This window comes from Perna viridis, chromosome 13 (genome assembly GCF_037379345.1).
Source record: "Perna viridis isolate PV_CMFRI_1.1 ecotype Kerala chromosome 13, ASM3737934v1, whole genome shotgun sequence".
Taxonomy (NCBI): Eukaryota; Metazoa; Mollusca; class Bivalvia; order Mytilida; family Mytilidae; genus Perna; species Perna viridis.
Genome location: NC_142457.1, coordinates 30,806,197 through 30,828,113, shown reverse-complemented (window position 1 = coordinate 30,828,113; position 21,917 = coordinate 30,806,197). Strand labels below are relative to the sequence as shown.

Here is a 21,917-nt window from a genome sequence, read left to right as displayed (position 1 = left end):
AATAGTGAATTCTGTGAATTTATTGTCAGATCTAAAAAAAAAAAAAAAAGAAAAAGAACAAGCAGACAAACTGTAAAATTAACTTCAAAAAGCAAAGTTAATGTTTTAGTTTGTTTCATGAATTATTATACACTACCTCAACTTTGTCTTTTCTGTTTTTCATTCATTCAGTGTGTCATTCTGTCAATCTGTTGATTTTTTATCACAATTATTTGGGCTGCCAGTGATATGTAGCTTTTGGTTTTTGTTGCTGTCAAATACAGTGTGGCCTGTCTAAACTGAACCCTGAATTAACCGAGAACCTGTCTAAACTGAACCCTGAATTAACCAAGAGCCTGTCTAAACACAAACCCTGAATTAACTGAAAACCTGTCTAAACCAAACCCTTAATTAATCGAAAACCTGTCTAAACCGAACCCTGAATTAATCCAAAACCTGCCTAAACCAGGCAAGTTTTGAAGTTCCATTGTGTCAATTTAAATGTATTTTGAATCTGGATAAAATGTACACCTGTCCAAACTGACCAAATTCTACAGTCAGAAAGGGGTTCGGTGTAGAGAGGTTTTACTGTATTGACTTCCTGTACAAATGAGGGTATACAGTGTGTGCAACTTCAGGTTTATTTCTCTTTAGACAAACCAAGTGCACCAGAAGGACCACTTGACATCTCAGATGTAACTGACAAGTCTGCAGTGTTGTCATGGAAACCACCAAAATCAGATGGAGGTAAGCCTCTAACTGGGTACATCATAGAAAGACGTGAAGACAAACGTCCGAACTGGACAAAACTGGACAAGATCTTGCCAGATACCACATCATTCAAAGTGAATAATATGTTTGAAGGAAACACATACAACTTCCGTGTACTGGCTGAGAATGAGGAGGGAAGCAGTCCTGCTCTGGAGTCCAAAGAACCAGTCAGGCCTGTCAAACAAGCCAGTGAGTAGAAATTTATAAATTTAGGGAGAGTAATTTTTACACCTCTTGTTTTGGTAACCACTGTTTGTCTACCTTTTGATCCTTCCATCTCAGTTGCTTTGAAAAATTTCTTTGAATAATATTGATCTTAATGCAATGAACATCACTTTTGTTTTTCATTCTTGTACTTTAAATACCATTATATAGGGGGAAAGTCCTTTATTTTCTGTAGGACAAAAGTGTATTTTTCTTTTTTCTTTATTAAGAATTTCAGTACTGCAAAGTAATGTTTACAATATGTTATGCTCAGGAGTTGGGAAGGCAAGGGGCTATAGGCCTTTTGCAAGGAAATGGCTCCTTCACATAAAAGAAATCTATATGTTTCGTTAAAAAATAGCTATTAAATTTTGAATATCTTTGAAATAAACCTGAAATGGGCCCTTCTTAAAATTTCATTCCCAACCCTTGGTTATGCTAATAATGAATTTATCAGTTTTTTTTTCTTTAAATTATAATTTTGTTGAAATATGTGTAATTTGAATAAAAATGTATCGAATAATTTTTTTCTATACTTAAAGCTATTCCAAACACGCCTAAAGGTCCACTCAAAGTGTCAAATCTATCACCCAAATCATGTGACCTCTCTTGGAAGTCACCTGACAAAGATGGTGGATCACCAGTCATTGAGTATATCATTGAGTCCTCCACTGATGGAGAAGAATGGATCCTTCTCGGAAAAGTCGACAAATTCAGCAATACTTTCCATGTCAAAGAACTTGAAGAAGACAAACAGTATACCTTCAGGGTTATTGCAGTCAACAAGGTTGGACCAAGTAAACCTTTGACCTCTGACACCGTTAAGGTTGGGAAAGAACCAACTGCTCCTGACATGCCTGAAGGACCACTAGAAGTCAAGGACATTCAAAAAGACTCAATGTCATTGTCATGGCAACCACCTAAATCAGATGGAGGCTCACCAATTACAGGTTATACTGTTGAGAAACGTGAACCCAACAGGAACATGTGGACACCAGTACAGAGACTAAATGGTGATGTCACTTCCTGTGTGGCAGACAAACTCCTGGATGGAAAGGACTACCTGTTCAGAGTTGTAGCTGAGAACAAAAAAGGATCCAGTAAACCACTGGAAACAGACAAGGCTCATACAGCCAAGAGTCCTTATGGTGAGTTTGCTACTAAGAAATAGAGAAATTCCATTAGTTGTTTTGTTTGATTGATTTCCTTTCAGTAATACTACTGATTGATATTCAACAAAGTACGATATAGAAAATAAAATAGTCATATGTCAATGCATTCCTCTTAACCTTTGGAACAATTCTCTCCATTGACAAGTGTCTCCTGTGGGAGATTTTTACATTAAAGCATTTTAAAAAATTTTTTCTGTAAAAGTTCAATAGAATTTTTAATAAAAAATATTGTAATTTTTACCAAAAATCTCCCATAGGTCTTACATTTTTATGTGGTAGATTCTTTATTTCTGTTTTTTTGGTAGTCCCCCTTAATGTGGGAGGGTCAACAGGACAAATAAAAGAAAAAAAACAGACCATTCATTACATATTTAATACTGAGTGATCTGATGGCTTTGTGTAATTTATACTTTTAGACAAACCATCTTCACCAGAAGGTCCACTTGAAATCACAGATGTTACTGACAAATCTGCAAAGTTGTCATGGAAACCACCAAAGAGTGATGGAGGCCTTCCATTGACCGGTTACATCATTGAGGCCAGGGATACCAGAAAATCAACATGGAGAAAGGTTGGAGATGTCAAACCCACTGACAATGAGTTCACAGCTAGGGATCTGGCTGTTGGTACAGAGTATCAGTTCCAGGTCATTGCTGTTAACAAAGAAGGTCAAAGTTCACCACTTCAAGGCAAGGACAAGGTCAAACCACAGAAAGAAATTGGTAAGTTTTACATCAGACTTTGATACGAACATGCATAATTGCAACTCTTTTAAGAACATATACTACTCAATATAAAAAAATAGATGTGGTATGATTGCCAATGAGACAGTCATCCAACCACATGGTCTTTAATGATGGGTAAAACCCTTACCATAAAACTGTAAAAGGCCCAAAATAAATGAAGTGAAACTATTCATAAAAGATGAAAATCAACCTTATCTATAGGAAAAAAAACCCTAAAATGAATAACAATGAATATAAAAAAAAACCACGACAATCCTCCCCTTACACCTTTAAGGAGGTAGACCTAGAGTAAGGGACACAACTCTTTGTCAAATTATTGGAATGTTTGTATTCAGCATTTTACATCAATCTTATGTAAGCATCTAATTAACTTGGATTCATTTTATTCTGCTTCAAACAAAAGCTTGAGAGGCTTTGGTGAAATTGAATATGATACAAACATATCACTGATTTCATGAGTTATGTCCCTTATCCTAGTTCTACCTCCTTAAGGAAGGCCCTGAAAGGCACAGACAACATAAGTAATAAAATCCATGGTCACAACAATGACACTTCTTCAACAGACATGATTTTTTTTCCGTTTTAGCAAAATTCTGCTATTTCAAATCCTGATTTTACCATTATGATTCTTTTTTTACTGTATATTTAATTCTGATTTTGCTAATTTCCACTTTGTTTGTAGACCTCATAAAATCATGCCTGCTTCAAATTAAACTAAAAAGTAAAATAATGACACAAAGTCCAAATTGTGAATTTTAAATACAAAATTTAAAAATTCCAGGAATAAAATTTTGGCAAACCTACAGTATGAAAATATATAAATAAATCTTCTTTTCTGATATTATTTGAAATATTTACTTTTTTTTCAGCTGTACCAGATATACCAAGAGGACCTCTCAAGGTATCAAACATCACACCCAAGTCATGTGATCTCTCATGGAAGTCACCTGACCAAGATGGTGGATCACCCATCACTGAGTACATCATTGAGTCCTCCACTGATGGAGAAAAATGGATCCCTCTTGGGAAAGTTGACAAATTTACAAACAGTTTCAAGGTCAAGGACTTACAAGATGGAAAGCAATATACATTCCGTGTAACTGCTGTCAACAAAGCTGGACCTAGCAAACCTCTGACATCTGAGGAAATAAAGATTGAAAAAGCAAAATCTGCTCCAGAAATGCCTGAAGGACCACTTGAGGTCAAGAACATTCAAAAGGAATCAATGTCATTGTCATGGCAACCACCTAAATCAGATGGAGGCTCACCTGTCACTGGCTACACTATTGAGAAACGTGAAGCAAACAGGAATATGTGGACTCCTGTTGCTAAGGTAGGACCTGATGTCACTTCCTGTTTGGCGGAGAAGTTGACAGAGAACAAAGAATACATATATAGAGTAACAGCAGAAAACAAAGTTGGACCTAGTAAACCATTGGAGTCTGAAAATAAATACAAGGCCAAGAGTCCTTATGGTAAGATAGTGTAGTAAAATTATACAGACAATTTTAATCTTGAGTACTGATGAATCCTCTGCAATTTAATTTTTTTTCATCTGTCTTAAAAAGCAAAAAAAACCTGTAAAATGATAATTGACCTTCCCGTATCACTGGAGATACCTGATTTTTTCTTATATTTATTTATTTTTTTAACATTGAAATCATACTATGATTACCTATACTATTGGCAGAGGTACATGTTTTTTCTACTTTTAAAAGAGGCTACTTTATAGAAACAAAATTCTCTCAAATTTCAGACAAACCATCTGCACCACAAGGACCGCTGCTTGCATCTGATGTCACAGAAAAGACTGCAGTGTTGTCATGGAAACCACCAAAGAGTGATGGTGGCACCCCGCTGACCAAATACATCATTGAAGGCCGTGACACAAAGAGAGCCACATTCAAAAAGGTTGGGGAAGTTCAACCAACATCCAATGAATTCACCATCCGAGATTTGTTGGTCGGCAATGAATATGTCTACCAGGTTATTGCTGTCAACAAAGAAGGTCAAAGTTCACCATTAGTGATAACAGACAAGGTCAAACCTACAAAGGAAATTAGTGAGTTGTATAAGAATAATTGTTAAAGGGAGATAATTCAGTAAACTAAATTATTCAAGAATTTATAACATCCATTGTGTTACTTGATATATAAACCAGGAAAAAATTAAATCAATTTTTTAAACACTACTTATGAAGAAGATCCTATCTGAGTAAAGGAGGAATGCTGTTGAAAACTGATTGTGAAAATTATAGAAGAGGGGATACAGGTTATCATTGTTCTTTTTTGCCCAAATTTTGTACACAATTTTAAAAGTTTTCCATTGAAAGGTGAATTCCAACCGTCTGCTACCAGTGAACATAACATCATAACATCATAAAAAAAGTTTTTAAAAATGTCACTTTTTTCTTAGGCAAACCAAGTGCACCAACAGGACTGAAGATCGCCAAGTCTACACCTAAGTTTGCTGACCTAAAATGGGGTAAACCCAAATCAGATGGCAACTCCAAGGTCACTGCTTATCACATCAGAATGGCTAAAGATCAACCTCATGACTGGACAGATATTGCCAAGGTCAAGAACTATGAGGAAAATTACACTGTAAATAATCTAGAGGAAGGAATGGAGTACTATTTTGCTGTAGCTGCTGAAAATGAGGCTGGAATCGGTCCACAAGCTGTGACTGAGGAGGCTGTAAAACCAATGAAACCTAAGGGTGAGTTGATTTGTCAAATACATTTTCTGTTTGGTTTAGTTTCAGGAGTAACTTTTTTCGGTCAAGTCATTTTTTACAAAAAATCACATCATGTACTAACAGCTTTTAGGAGAAGAGCAGCTTTGATTTAAGTAGCACTCCAGCTAATATTCATGCAAAATGTGATTCATGGGTAAAAATCTACATATTTTTTATTTTTGATATCTTGTTTGATTTGCCTTAGGAAACAAAAATTAACATTCAGTTTTTCATATAACCAGTGTTCTTAGGAGATAAAAATTATATAGAATGCACTGTAGATTTCAAAATTAAGGGAGATTACTCTGTAAATGACTCTCTCATACGAAAGAATCTATTGGATTTTCAATGTTGATTATCTCCTAAGAGCTGGCAGATTTGAATGAATAATTACACATTTCATAGTATAGAACCATAAAACAACTTAATTACAAAAATAAAAATATGTAGCCTTTTTTGGGGTGTATCACATTTTTCAGATTTTGCATGATTCTTGCATAGACAGCTATTTAAGTGGGAAAGTCTGAAATTTTGTCATGATATAAAACTCCATAATTCATTTTTCATAAAACATTTATAATGGTTTTTCACTTGATTCACAGTCCATTGTGTAAGGATGGAAGTCCCAATGTATTTTTTTAAATCATTGAATGTTATATACAACCAAGAATAAACTTCCTTTTAGAAAAACCGGCAGCACCAGAAGGCCCACTAGAGGTCTCTGACATCTCTAAGGACAAGGTCACATTGTCATGGAAACCAAGTCCTAAAGATGGTGGATCACCTATTACCAACTACATCATTGAAAGTCGTGAAGGCATCAGGGCCAAATATTCACCATGTGGTAAAACTGATGGAGAGACATGTAAACTGACAGTTGACAAATTAAAGGAAGGAAAAGATTACTATTTCCGTGTCTGTGCAGAGAATGCCGTAGGGAAATCTGACTACATTGATACTCCAAAAGGTGTTACTCCTAAGAGTCCTACAGGTAAGAGTTTTCAGATTTTACTCAGAAAATTTTTTGCATGTAATTTTGCAGTGGTGCAGTGAAAAAAAGGTTGTTTTTTTTTAAATTTGTTTTCTATTTTACTAATTAACTTTCAAATTAAAAGTAAAATGCTATTCTCTTGAAGTCTGTTTTTAACCTGAATACTGTTTATCGGAAAATGTTCTTGAGATTGTAATTTTCAATATATATTTATGAGGTTTGGGGAATCGTCAAAATAAAAATTCACTTAATTTAAGCCCAGATATTTTATATATGAATTTCAATCTTTTAAATCTGAAGACAAAAAATAAATAAAGACCACAAAAATTGAAGTAGCACTCCAGCTAAGGATCATGCAAAATATGGTTTATGGTTAAAAGGCCTACATATTTTTGTTTTCGATATTTTGTTTTAAATGTCATAGTAAACAGAAATTAACATGTAGTTTTTCATAAAGCCTGTGCTCATATCAGATAAAAATTATATAGAATGCATTGTAGATTTCAAAATTAAGGGAGATAACTCTGTAAATGACGCTCAAATACAATATAATCTACTGGATTATCAATGTTGATTATCTCCTAAGAGCAGGCAGATTTGAATGAATAATTACACATTCCATGGTATAGACGCATAAAACAAAAATAAAAATATGTAGTCTTTTTTGGGGTGTATCACATTTTTCAGATTTTGCATGATTCTTACATAGACAGCTACTTAATACCTCTATTCACCGAGCATTAATCACAAAATTTGGCATCCACAAATTACTGCTGTTAGGTTATTGATTATGTTTCCATATTTAGGCCATGTACTTAGAATTTTCTATTATTAACACTTTGGGTATTTTTTTTCCAATATTCTCAACAGTTTTTTTAATAATGATAATGGAAATAGAGTTATAATTATAAGTTGTTATTGTGTGGTTTGCATTTTTGTGTTGCTTATGATCTTTGCCTATTTGCTGTGATTTAGCTGTGCCATCAGCGCCGGAGGGACCAATGACCATCATGGATGTTACTCACAAGAGTGTAACTATCTCATGGCGACCACCGAAAAACAATGGAGGACTTGAACTAACAGCATACCACGTTGAAAAACTGGACATTAAACAAAAATCATGGAAGAAAGTAGAAAAATTGAAGCCTAAAATTAGAACGTATTGTGTGCAGAACTTAAAGGAAGGCTCTGAGTACTTGTTCCGTGTGTTTGCTGAGAACAAGAAGGGAATGAGTGAGCCACTCCAATCTGCTGAAGCTGTGTTGGTTTGTCGGGATGCAGGTGCTTATTTTTGTTTGACTTTTGCATTTTACTAAAGTTTGGATAATTATGTGTTTTGTTTGTTGTGATATTGTTTGTTTACATTTTTTACAGGTGTATTTAACTTTATGCAATCAAACTCACACTCAGTGTTTATTTTTCAACATCTTTCATTTTATATCTATGATATTTCACAAAAAAGGTTAAATATGGCAGCTTAATATAAGCTAAGAATTGCAACAGAACATGTAATCTCATAGTAATTTCTTAACTTTTTTTCTAAAAATAATTAACCTATAAACAAATTTAATTCAATTGTTTTCAACTGGTAAAAGTCTGTATGTTATATATAACTTCCTCTACTCCCAGTTCCACCATCTGCACCAGTAGGACCAGTCCACTTCACCATGGTAACAGCAGATTCTGCCACATTTGATTGGTCACCTCCCAAAGAAGATGGAGGAAGTCCAGTCACTGCTTACAGAATCCTACAATCTAAGGATGATGGTGATTGGTTAGAAATATCTAAGGTTGACAAATTTGACAAGAAATATACTGCAAAGAATTTAGAGGAGGGACACATCTACACCTTCAGGATTATTGCTGTCAACAAAGTGGGTGATAGCAAACCATTAGAATCAGGACCAGTTACTCCTAAGAAACCAGCAGGTAAAATATTGATTGGATATCTCGTGAAATTAAAGTTATTCTCATGATTAAAATTATACCAGGGAATGCTAAAAAAAATTGCTGAAGCATTAATATCAATTGACACTTTTTTTCCTCGTCTAATTGGAATTTAAATTTGAATAGCTCAAAATATTGTGTCAATATTCCATTTGTAGGCAAACCATCCAAACCAGTTGGTCCACTGAACGTCTCTGACATCCAGAGGGACTCCGCCAAGATTGAATGGCAAGCACCAGAAAATGATGGAGGCACACCACTGACAAGCTACATCATAGAAGTTAGGGAAGCCAAGCGTAACATCTGGAAGAAGGTTGCTATGGTAGAGCCAAGTATAACTTCTTACTGTGTACAGAAATTGATGGAAAATGTTGATTATATGTTCCGTGTCATGGCTGAGAACAAAGTTGGTGTCAGTGAACCACTGGAGACAGAGAAGACTGTCACAATCAAGAGTCCATATGGTAAGATTGGTTTTGCTCTGTATTCAGTTAAGGATGTAGACCTAGGAGAAGGGACATAACTCTTGAAATCAGTGATATGTTTGTATCAAATTCAATTTCACCAAAGCCTTTCAAGCTATCATTTAAAACTGATTGAAATCATTCCAAGTTACTGTGATTCTTATATGAGATTGATATAAAATGCTGAATACAAACATTTCAATGATTTGACAATAAGTTGTGTCCCTTACCTTAGGTCTACCTCCTTAAATTGTATGTCAAGTCTGACATTAAATTTAATCAAACTCTTGCATGAATTTATACCGTTGATGACAATGTGTTCATAGTTTACAAAATGCAAAATTAAGTACAATAACTTGAAAACATTTACATTTATGTACTTTTTATTGGTAGATTTTTCCAAATTCTTTTTTTAATTTGAACACATTATCATTTATCTTACATTGCTTAAATGTGTTCAGCCTTAAATATCTTGCTAATCTTTCATATGTGTCTTTTTAGACAAACCATCAGCACCACAGGGCCCACTTGATATTTCCAATGTTACCCTTGACTCTGCAACATTGTCATGGAAACCACCAAAGAGTGATGGAGGCACACCGCTCACAAAGTATATCCTTGAATCAAGAGATGTTCGCAGGGCACACTGGTCAAAGGTTGGAGAGGTCAAACCAGAGGTCACCACCTTTACTGTAGGAAAACTTCTTCTGAACAATGAATATCTGTTCCGTGTGTCAGCTGTTAATGCTGAAGGTCATGGTGAACCATTGACCTCTGATAAATCTGCCAAGCCAACAAAGAAACTCAGTAAGTCTTCACATTATTTATTTACCCAATTTGAATATTATTGAAATATTCTTAAGACCATAATGGAATTTTAAGCATTGCCTTGTTTATTTTACATTGATGGACATAAATCAAGTGAAAAGATTTTTTGTGTGTGCTTTGAAATGGTGAAGTAAAATTTTAACCAATGTCCATGTGGCTGTGACCCCATAAAATTTATATGATGAAAATACATCAGTGTAATAGAGGAAACTAAGTAACAATTTTCAATAGTAAATACATGTAGGTATATAAATATATTTTGAGTTCAAATGTAATCCACTTTTCCATAAGTTGCTTAATATTACTTGCTTAAAATCCTAGAATGTGGATAAAGAAAATTTGGTTCCATTATTTACAGCTGCACCTTCACCACCTCAAAATGTCAAGGTTGCCAAGGTCATCAAAAACTCTGCCCACCTAGAATGGTCACTACCTGTCAGTGATGGAGGTTCAAAGATCAGACGTTATACTATTTGGAAGAGAGTTGAAATGACTGATGACTGGATCAAGGTTGCAAATGTAGAAACTTACAAGACCAACTTTACCATTCCTAACCTTGACTTTGGTGTGGCCTACATTTTTGGGGTCACTGCAGAGAATGATGTTGGGGTCAGTGATAAGGGTGTCACTGATTCGGGAGTCAACGTTGAAAAACCAAAGGGTAAGCTCAAAAATAAGATGGGATTAAAAGAAGTTTTGGAACTTTTCAGGCATTACTCAAAAATCAATGATACAAGACTAAGAAATATATTTTATAAAAATGTAAAGAGTCCTGTAGAAAAATTGAAAAGCTACCAGTAAATGATATAATTTTAGCTCTAATACCAATATTAATTATATTATTTCATTTTGGCCAGAAGATGTTTTTCGCCATTAATTAATCACAATCCATTTTAAGAGCTACTAACAAAGATGAATTTTGTGTTCATACTTACCTATTCTGTCCAGTATACCACCTCAATCATATCATGCATTACTCTGCTTTTTATTTTTTTGATTTTGTCAAAGAAGACTTTTTGTTTTTACTTTTATAGAAGTTCCATCTGCACCAGTTGGACCATTGGAAATCTTAGACATCAACAAAACATCTGCCAAATTGTCATGGCAACCAAGTGAAAAAGATGGTGGATCACCAATCACAGGCTACATTATAGAGAAAAGAGAAGGATGGAAGTCTTCATTTGTGGAGGCTGGAAAGACCAAGCCTAATGTCACAAACTTTGACCTTTCTGGATTGAAGGAAGGACAGGAATATTTTGTCCAGGTCAGAGCTGTAAATGATGTAGGACCATCTTCACCATTGAATGCTGAAGCTTCCTTTACAGCCAAGAGTCCATACTGTAAGTAATAAAATTGTGTATGGTAATTCTCATGTCTATCTAACTGTCTTTTATACCATGAAAGTTTGAGGTACATAGGACTCAACCTGTCTGTCTGTCTGTTATCATTTCTTGTTAGAACAACTCCTCCTAAACCATATTATGGATTTGGATGAAATTTTATAGGAATGTTGAACATCATATTTCAATGTTCTTGAAGGAATATGATTATATATTATAGGAAGACTACAAAGGGAGATAATCCCACTTTAGGGTTTTTACATTTAGCATTTAATCCATTTGTAGTGAAGGGTATTCTCTTTGTGAGTTTGCACTTAGTATTTCTGAAAAAAGGCTATGAAAACCACTGATATTGATAAATTCAGAAATGAGTGTAGTGTTTCAGTTGCTTTAAAGGTGGGTTTTCAAAATATAGAGAAAGCCCAATTAAATGAATACTGTGAAAATACCATTGTTCATGGGGTACCAATTTTCCTGGATGAACCAGACCAAGAAACTTGGTTCCCAATGAAAAGCAGATTCCCCTTGATGTGTGTCCTGAAAACCTCAAAACCACAAATTCAAGAATCAATGAATTTGTGTTTCTTAGGTAATCCACAAAAATTGGTATCCAAGAAGTACTTTCACAGTATGACATTTTTAATTATCCAATTCTTCTGTTTAATATTTTCTAAAATATTGATTCTGAATTTAGGAACTAGTATTATGATTACAATTTGTAATGAATATCAAATTAAAAGTTAGTCAAGTTTATTTAATGCCTTATTCTTCTACTTAATAGCTGTGCCATCACCACCCAAAAACTTTGGTGTCAAGGACACAACCCCTACAACAGTGACCTTAACCTGGAAGGAACCTGAATCAGATGGAGGTTTACCAATCAAGATCTATCTTCTGGAAAGGAAAGATAAGAAATTTGGGTCCTGGGTCAAGGAGAGAAAAATCAGAGCACCATCTACAGAGTTCACAGTTGAAGGTCTTAAAGAAGGAGTTGACTATTTCTTCAAACTCTTAGCTGAGAATGATGAAGGATTATCTAAGCCAGTAGAAACAACACAAGCCATACAACTTGTCAAGGAAGCCAGTATGTATCTATAAAGTCAATTAATTCAAAATTAATTGATTACTGTGTGCTTTGTGCCCAAATTTTGACTGTATGAAAAAAATTCTCAAAATGTTTTTTTTATAACCAAAGGAAAACAATTAATCTGGATGAAAATTACCCCCAGAAAAAAATGGCTATGCATTTTTTGAAAAAAAAATACATCTTTCTTTGAGAAATACAATTTTGTTTTTAAGTATAAAATTTTATGAAATAAAATTTATTTAGTTTTATCATAAAGTTAATGTATGAATAGATAACTATTTTTTTGATTCACCTGTCTTTCTATTTTTAGCTGCACCTGAGATTCCAATTGGACCAATCAGATTCTCTCACATTCTTGAGACAGGGGTAACACTTGAATGGTCACCACCCAGAAAAGATGGTGGTGCTCCAATCACAAGCTACAGAGTAGAGTTGACCTTGGACAGTAAGGTCTGGACAGAGGTCACAATCTGTGATGGTCAGACTACAAAAATCAAGGCCAGTGACCTAATTACTGGAAAAACATACAAGTTCAGAGTATTTGCAGTAAATAAGGCTGGAGAAAGCAAACCACTGGAATCAGGGGAGGTCACTCCTACCAAACCAACTGGTAAGGGGGCTTAATAACATACCTGTTAATCATCCCACATTTACAAAATAAATAAAAAAAATTAAAATCTCCCACTAAAAAGTGAGATTTTTTGGAGGGTTTGGTTAAATTTACTATATTTTCTGTGAAAAATTCTAATTAATTGAATTTTAACATTAGAAGTTTGCTTTTATGTAAAAAATCTCCAACAAGATACACTCAATGAGGGATAACTTCCTACATGCACTGTCCCAACAGGTTTGCATAAAGAGAAATAAAAAAAAATGCAAGTATTGCCAATTCAGGAATTGAGCTTATTAATATAGAATAGCATTCTAATCAATTCAATTAGCCATTGACTGCAACATGATAGGAAACTATTATAATGGGATTCAAGTCTCTTTTGGACTTGGAAATGTTCAGATTAGACAGATGTTTGGTTTACCAAGGTTTAGAATACTGATGTAAAGTAAAGCCAAGTTTTTGAATTATTTAGATTCAGTTTACTTTTCATTATATACTGTAAACCGTGAAATTTTTGCACCATTTTTTTTTTTTCAGTTTCTGCTATATATCTGCTTTCACCTAGTTTTAAATTTGCGACAGTTCATCAAATTGTACCGTTATGTTCTTCGAAGAAAATATTCATGACAGTTTAATATTCGTGTAATAATGGATTTTGGCACAATAATGGCAAATTTTAAATTGATATAGTTAATTTTTGTTTAAATTTTGTGAAAATATATACTTCACTATGAACTTCCTATTTCAGGACCACCAAGTGCACCAACTCACCCATTCATTGGCAAAGTCTTGTCACGTGACACAGTTGAGTTGTCATGGCAACCACCAGAAGAAGATGGAGGATCACCAATCACAGGTTATGTCATTGAGAAACGTGACGTCCAGAAATCTATGTGGTCTAGAGTTGAGAAAACTGATGGCAGCACCTTGAAACTCACAGTCAAAAACCTTGACATCGGGAAAGAGTTTTATTTCCGTGTATCAGCTGTCAACAAACATGGCCAGGGCGATAACCTTGAAATGCCAAAACCAATACTAATGAAGAGTCCATTTGGTTAGCTTTTTTTTTTTGCAATGTTTTAAATTTTCCAAAATATAGGTTGTCAAAAATCAATGTTATATGGTTTTTCAAAAGAATAAATAATGTTGTCTGGATGAATTTTTCGTGTTTTTTATTTTTTTTTTGGTGATTTTACAACTCAAAGGTCTACTTATATTTTTTATTATTATGTAATTAAATGATTTGCCAGTATAAAAAAAAATCTTTTTTTTTTCTTATGTGTTATTTTTTTTAATTAGGGCTTGGCTTATGCTAAATTTTAATGGAGTTTTTATTGTTTGGCAGATAAATTGAAATTTTGTTAACATGCTGTTCATATTAATACTGATATGTTATATGTAACTTCCTCTACTCCCAGTTCCTTACTTCAATGTAGAATTGTCTCCCATAATTATATTGAGAAAAGAATTGGTAAACATTTTTTTGATATATTGACAGATAAACCCTCAGCACCAGAAGGACCACTGAAATTCTCAGACCTGACAGAAAACTCTGTCGAGTTGTCATGGAAACCATCCAAATCTGATGGAGGAACTCCTATTACAAACTACAACATCGAGGTCCGTGAATCTCGCCGCAGCATGTGGGGTAAGGCAGGTTCTGTTGATGGACAGACAACAAAGTTCATTGCTAAGAAACTTGTCGTGGATAATGAGTACATCTTCAGAATTAAGGCTGTCAACTCGGAGGGAGAAAGTCAGCCACTAGAGGGAGCTGAATCTGTTACTCCAAAGAAGAAACTAAGTAAGTAGGGACAGGTTATGTACAAGTCTGTTTAAGAATCAGGCAAAGTTAAAAAAAAAAAACCAACTATTTCACTCAAAGAGGTCCTCTGTGCTGTGACATGTATCATTAATTTGATCCTCTATCCTACATAACAACACCTAGATGAGCTGTCCTGTACTACCATACATCAAGTACTAAGTTACAACCCTAAATATATCCTACAAGGAGGAATGACCTTGCCAGCGAAAGCTATATTTTTATATAGCCTAGCTGGCCTAGTGGTCTTGAGCACTAGACTTTGTGCAGACGGTTTTGCCATAGATGTCAAAGTGGTACAAGTTTCAGTTCCAAATTTGACAGTTCTAACATTGTTGGAAATTTTTCAGACCTTTCTAAATCTATATATATCTATCTATATAGTATTTTATGATTGTTTTTAGTTGAAAAGTTTTGTATTTTTATTTTTTTAGTTGAAAAGTTTTGTTTTCTATAATAAAGGTGTACTTTTAACAGGTGCCCCGGGACCACCAAACAACCTTAAGGTAACCAACATCACGGAAACAGAAATCACCATCGAATGGCGACCACCAACAAAAGATGGCGGGGCCAGAGTCAAGAAATACTATATTTACATCAAATCAGAATCTAGTGATGATAAATGGTTTGAGATTACATCTGTCGACTCATTCAAGACTTACTTTGCCATAACGAAGTTGAACCCCAAGGAGAAATATTATATTGGTGTCTGTGCAGAAAATGAGGTTGGAAAGGGTGAAAAGGCGGAAACAGACAGGACTTACTCACCTAAGCAGCCAATTAGTATGTTTTTTTTTTAATGTGAATTTTTTGCTGTTTTAAGAGGCATTTCATTAACTTTTCTGGAGATTAGAAATTATGATACTTTATTATGCTAAGGCCAACAAGAACCAACCTTTGTTTCTCAGGCCATCCATCTTTTTCTTTTAAAGTGTTGATTAACCCATTGATATTGCCATTTCAGTAAAATACATGTAACAGCAAAAGAACTATTTTTTACTCCATCTGGTGATATATAATATCAAAAGCATCCTCAGCACTTTTCAGAAACAATGAAAACAGTAAAAAATAGCCTGAGAATGAAGAAATTATTTTTGGGTGGCCTTAGCAATAAGTTCTTTAGCCTGAGAACCAGGAGGTTAACTTTGAGTGGCCTTACCAATAAGTTCTTTAGCCTGAGTACCAGGAGATTAACTTTGAGTGGCCTTACCAATAAGTTCTTTAGCCTGAGAACCAGGAGGTTAACTTTGAGTGGCCTTACCAATAAGTTCTTTAGCCTGAGAACCAAGAGATGAACTAAGGATGACCTTACCAATCGGTTTCTTTGCCTGAGAACCAAGCAAATAACTTTGAATGGCCTTACCAATAGGTTTCATAGCCTGAGAACTAAGAAATATACTTTGAATGGCCTTAGTTTAGTATAAAGACTTTATGTCACCTGTCATATTTTAGATCAAAATCCCTTTCCCCTTTTTATAATTTTCTGCACCTTTTTTTATTTTTGAATCATGGAAAATCTAAAACAAGTCATTTTCCCTTACAGAACCACCCTCACCACCAGTTGGACCACTAGAGTTCAAGGACATTCAGAGGTCATCAGTCACTGTTGCTTGGCAACCAAGTGAAGATGATGGTGGCTCACCAATCACACACTATGTGTTGGAAAAACGTGAGAAATCCAAAGTCTCTTGGAGCTACTTAGACAGAATTAAATCAACAACAACTAAATACACCATGACAAAATTGGTGGAGAAGACAGAGTACTATGTTAGGGTCAAGGCTGAGAACAAGGCTGGAGTTTCTGAACCCCTTGAGGGAGAGGAATCAGTCATTCCAAAGAGTCCATACAGTGAGTTTTTTTTTAGTACTAAGCAGATGAAGTGCATTGGGTACTATGTTTATGCATTGTAAATCTATGCAGTCGTACTTTTTTTTGACTATCTTGATGTTTTTTTTTTTTTTTTTTATTTCCCTGACATGTAACAAATTAGCATTTAATTTTGTTATGGTCTGACAGTTTTGGTAGAGTTATCACCCTTGGATTTTTTCATGTTGGAAGTAATGCTAAGCTTAATTCTTATTGCCATTATTTGTACACATACATATTCGCAGTATTGTTCTTATAAATGTGAACATATTAATTTTAATGTGGTGGCTATTTTTCACAGATTCTGTCATGTAAACATATTGGCATATCTTTTTTGCAGTATCAAAATAGGATTAGCATTTTGTAGTGTTAAAAAATGAATTTTACAGGAATTGATTTTCATGCTTACCTGTCCACTGCAAAAATTAATATCTTTACATTCTATACTTATATTTCCATTTTTAGATTCACCGGATACCCCAGAAGGACCAATCAAGGTGTCCAATGTGACTGCCAAATCGGCTGAACTTGGTTGGAAACCACCCAAAAATGATGGTGGTAAACCAATTAAACGTTACATTGTAGAACAGCGTGATATGAAGCGTAACAATTGGTACCAGGTTGACACAACGCGTCCCAATACACACACCCTCACACTCGACAGATTGGCTGAGGGCAATGATTACATGTTCCGTGTAATTGCTGAGAATGACGAAGGCAGGAGCCAACCCTTAGAAACATCTGAACCAGTTACACCTAGAAGGGCACCAGGTAACTTTATAGAAGAAAAAATATTTTATGGAACTGAAGTTAATGAATATCATTATTATTATTCTTAAAAGATAGTTATAATTGATAAAAAAATGGCATTAGATATGCCTTCTCTTGTTCTTACCATGGAATCAGGAAATTGTACAGGATATTGAAAAAAAAGTAATTTTGTACATGACAATGATCTGAAGGAATCTCTGATCAATCTTTTAAATTAATGTTTTATAGTTAGGCAATGGATGTTTTTTGTATTTTGTTATCAAAATTTACAATTCCTCAATTTACAGTTAAACCAGGCAGCCCAGGAAAGATCAAGGACAGTAACATAACACCTAACTCTGTGACCTTGACATGGACTCCTCCCAGTGATGATGGAGGTTCTCCAATCAAGAAATACCTCATCGAGGCCAAGGATGGCAGAACTGGTGAATGGAAAGAGGTTGCCACTGTTCCATCCAAGATCAATCAGAAAACTATTGATGACTTGGACGAAGGTGTTGATTACATGTTCCGTATCAGTGCTGTCAACGAAATAGGTCAAGGTCGCCCAACAAACCTTGACAAATCTATCAAACCAATGAGACCACTAGGTTTGTATTGAAATTAAAATCAGAAGTTCTACAGTAAAACCTGTCTAAATTGAACCAATTTTGTTTGGTTTTGGCAATTTTGTTTGGTGTAGGAGGACGTTAAACCCCAACAATCGATGTTTGGTGTAGGCATGTAAAACAGTTAAGTAGCTGTGTTTGTAAGAATCATGCAAAATCTGAAAAAAGGCTACATATTTTTATTTGTGTAATTAAGTTGTCTTATGGGTCTATGTTATGAAATGTGTAATTATGCATTCCAGTCTGTCTTCTCTTAGTGGATAATCAACACTGAAAATCCAATAGATTCCATTGTATTTTAGTGTTATTTAGATAGTTATCTCCCTTAATTTTGGCTGTGCATTCTATATAATTTTTATCTCCTAAGAACACAGGTTATATGAAAAACCAAATGCTAATTTCTGTTTACTATGGCAATTTAAACAAAATATCAAAAATAAAAATATGTAGGCTTTTCACCCATGAATCACATTTTGCATGATTCTGAACTGGAGTGCTACTTAAAATAGCTACACAAAAGGACTTTACACAGGTTTACAATTTATTCAGAGCTTGGTGGTTAAGTCAGATTTCACTGTTTTACACATATTTTGACAACTAGGGATTCATTTGATTTTTTTTTAACTAGAATAGCTAAATGATTGTAGCCATCAATTTCTTAATTGTTTTATTTCAAATTCTAAGCCCATGACTTTAAAATATTATCCTTCAAAAAGATTTTTTACTGAAAAATACTACAGCTTCTTATTAATTTCATTTTTATTGACATCAATATTTTTATTTACAGAAACACCAGATGCACCAAGAGGACCATTGAAAGCCTTTGACATCAAGAAGGACTCCATCTCGCTGTCATGGCAACCACCAGAATGTGATGGCGGAAGTCCTCTGACAGGATACATCATTGAGAAATTTGACACCAAGGTTGGTGGATGGATGAGAGCAACTCGTCTGACACCAGATGTCACTGACTACAAAGTTGGTGGTTTGACCCGTGGACGAGCATACAACTTCAGAGTCTATGCTGAGAATAAGCTTGGTGCTAGTGAGCCAATTGAGTTACCAGAACCTGTTACAGCTAAAAGTGCTGTTGGTAAGTTGGCCATCCAATGTGCATGTCATTTTTCACAGTACATATAATTTCTAAATTGTCACAATACATATAAATGGGAAAAAGGTAATCTTTATGGGAACATGGTATTTTAAGGAGGAAATATATACAGAGACAGAATCGGCAAAACAAAGTATTGTAGTACTGTAGTTAAAACTTTATATTTCCTGTCTAATTGTGCACAAAAAAGGTTTTGGGGCTGTACTTAACAGAAATTATCTCACCATGTTTTTAGGGTTATATATTGTAAACTGTGAAATTTTGCAGCTGAATTATTTTTTGGTACTTTACATAAGACCTTTTAACACAGAAATTACTGTAAATACATGCATTTCTTCACAGAAATCTAACAAATGAAAATTGAAAACTGAATATGAAAGTAGATTGATTGTAAAGGCTGCGAAAATAAAGAACATGAATATTTCCCAGTTTACATTTATATTATACATGTAGTTTTACTTTCTTCCTTTTTAGATGTACCTTCAATTCCAAAGGATCTTGAGGTAACTGATGTCACAGAAGATAGTGTCACACTAGAGTGGTCGCCCCCTGAATCTAATGGTGGCACTCCCATCATTGGGTACCCAGTAGAAAGGAAGGAACCAGGTAGATCACAATGGATCAGAGTCACTCGAGTGGAACCAGATGTCACATGGCACACAGTAAAGAATTTGTTAGAAGGACGTGGGTACATTTTCCGTGTCTTTGCTGAGAATGCTGAAGGACTCAGTGAACCTGCTGTCATAGACAAAGCTGCAGTGCCACAAAGACCACTTGGTAAAAACAACTGGTTTTTTTTTTACTTATCTTCCATAATTATGAAAATGTTACATAACTATGTATTTGGCAGAAATTTTATGTTTTAATTGCATGTAGTGACTTCTTACAAAAGGGAAGGTGAATATTCAATACTAATTGAATTCTGTAAACATATAAATTTTTGCTGTTTTCACATTGGACAGATAAGCACAAAAAACAGGACCTGCTAATTTGATAATTTACACATAGAAACACTCATCATTCTTTTTAATTGCTGAAATTTATCTTTTTAAAGTATGCAACGAAAATTGAAGAGAATTATTTCTGAAGCAAAATTTTGCCTTTGTGCACTCACTGAGTTCTAATGACTGCTGACATCTTTTTCATGAAAATATTCTCTTCATCATCATTAGTGAAACTGTATCAAAATTCAGACTATTCTATTCTAGAAAAACCATCACCACCAGAAAATCTGGAGATAATGACAATGGACAAAGACTCCATAACCATCCGATGGAAGAAACCAAAATCTGACGGTGGCGCCATAGTAACCGGCTATATTGTTGAAGTAAAGGATGGTAAATTTGGCGACTTTATCAAAATGAAGGATGTTTCAGGAGCTGTCCATACATATTCTGCCAAACATCTGAGAACGGACAATGAGTACACATTCAGAGTCAAGGCGAAGAACTCTGTCGGTGTTGGTGAACCTGCAGAAATCAAGGCTGTTATTCAGCCAAAGAAGGTTATTGGTAAGTGAACAAAATAATGAGAAAGTTTATTCAGATGTTCTGTAATTTTATGATTAACTATTCATCAAAAACACACTGCCTTATGTTTATTTTTTTTAAGTCAAGGCTAAAAAGTTATAATCTTCTAATTCCATCATTGTTGTATCAGAGCTATATAGTGATCTTGAAATTAAATTACATGAAAATAAAAACTTTGATGATTTAAGGAGGTAAACCTAAGGTGTGGAACACAACTCTTACAAATCATTGGAACGTTTGTAGTCAGCATTTTACATCAATCTCATATAAGCATCAAAGTAACTTGGAGTGATTTCATTTTGTTTCAAATGAAAGCTTGATAGGCCTTGGTGAAGTTGAATATGTTACAAACATATCACTGATTTCAAGAGTTATGTCCCTTCCCTTAGGTCTACCTCCTTAAGTTTTTCACAATTGGAAAAACTGTATGTTTTTATTGTTTTGAAGCCATAGATTTATAAATTTGAAAATGCAAGCTAATTTTTTCTCAATAATGAATGTTGATATTTTCATTTTGTAGAAAAACCATCCAAACCAAAAGCTCCACTCAATGCAACTGACATCACAGAGGACCATGTCAAGTTGTCATGGCAACCACCAGAAAAAGATGGCGGATCAAATATCACTGCTTATATTGTTGAAAAGAGTGAAGCTCAGCGTCCACGCTGGCTCCGTGTTGCTAGGTTACCACCAGACACATTGTCTGTTGAAGTTGACAATTTGATTGAAAATAAGGACTACTATTTCCGTGTCATGGCTGAAAATGAGGCTGGTGTTGGTCCAGCTCTCGAAACAGACAAGGCTGTTACTCCTAAGAGTAAATATGGTAAGTATTGGATTATCTTTCAAAGAGCCATTGGCAGTATCTGAGGTTTGCAATCCCTCCATCCCCACCCCCACCCCTTTGTTGAAGATTTTGTTTATTTTATGCATTATTGGACAAAAAAATGTATAAATGTATTAGGAGTAATGCTAACTTTATTTCCCTAGTTTGATTATCTGTCATTCATGAAATGTCATTTCACTCCTTATGTTTTGAGATGGGAAAAGTTCACAAGGATAAATATATTAACATATAAAAAGCAAATTACAGGTGTCTGTTGTACAGATTTTAATTACAATATTTTACATTAGAAAAACTCATTACATGAAAACTACAGAACATTTTTATTGCTTTTACTTACTTCTTACAAAAGTTTTCACTTAATTTATTTTTTTAGCACATGTACCATGGCTAGAAATTTTTAATGATAAAGCTGTTGATGTTTCTGTATGCTACTTTAAGTACCATTCTTTGTAAGAATCAGGCAATGGGTGGCACATCATATTTC

The 21,917-nt window shown here is 34.5% G+C and overlaps 1 protein-coding gene across 5 annotated transcripts in view; it reads left to right on the top strand.

Annotated features, from left to right (window-relative positions):
* The window catches only part of LOC148600311 (uncharacterized), a 322,920-nt gene that overhangs the window by 260,710 nt on the left and 40,293 nt on the right, over positions 1 to 21,917 (top strand). For all 5 annotated transcript variants that reach the window (XM_088557824.1, XM_088557823.1, XM_088557826.1 and 2 more), the window contains 25 exons: positions 634 to 939; positions 1,497 to 2,102; positions 2,543 to 2,848; positions 3,742 to 4,347; positions 4,629 to 4,934; positions 5,288 to 5,590; positions 6,294 to 6,599; positions 7,575 to 7,880; positions 8,229 to 8,528; positions 8,705 to 9,010; positions 9,512 to 9,817; positions 10,197 to 10,499; positions 10,873 to 11,178; positions 11,960 to 12,262; positions 12,576 to 12,875; positions 13,627 to 13,932; positions 14,377 to 14,682; positions 15,178 to 15,483; positions 16,244 to 16,549; positions 17,033 to 17,338; positions 17,626 to 17,928; positions 18,734 to 19,039; positions 19,532 to 19,834; positions 20,266 to 20,568; positions 21,107 to 21,412. In XM_088557824.1, coding sequence (XP_088413950.1) covers positions 634 to 939; positions 1,497 to 2,102; positions 2,543 to 2,848; positions 3,742 to 4,347; positions 4,629 to 4,934; positions 5,288 to 5,590; positions 6,294 to 6,599; positions 7,575 to 7,880; positions 8,229 to 8,528; positions 8,705 to 9,010; positions 9,512 to 9,817; positions 10,197 to 10,499; positions 10,873 to 11,178; positions 11,960 to 12,262; positions 12,576 to 12,875; positions 13,627 to 13,932; positions 14,377 to 14,682; positions 15,178 to 15,483; positions 16,244 to 16,549; positions 17,033 to 17,338; positions 17,626 to 17,928; positions 18,734 to 19,039; positions 19,532 to 19,834; positions 20,266 to 20,568; positions 21,107 to 21,412 — 8,220 coding nt within the window. The remainder of the gene's footprint in view (positions 1 to 633; positions 940 to 1,496; positions 2,103 to 2,542; positions 2,849 to 3,741; positions 4,348 to 4,628; positions 4,935 to 5,287; positions 5,591 to 6,293; positions 6,600 to 7,574; positions 7,881 to 8,228; positions 8,529 to 8,704; positions 9,011 to 9,511; positions 9,818 to 10,196; positions 10,500 to 10,872; positions 11,179 to 11,959; positions 12,263 to 12,575; positions 12,876 to 13,626; positions 13,933 to 14,376; positions 14,683 to 15,177; positions 15,484 to 16,243; positions 16,550 to 17,032; positions 17,339 to 17,625; positions 17,929 to 18,733; positions 19,040 to 19,531; positions 19,835 to 20,265; positions 20,569 to 21,106; positions 21,413 to 21,917) is intronic.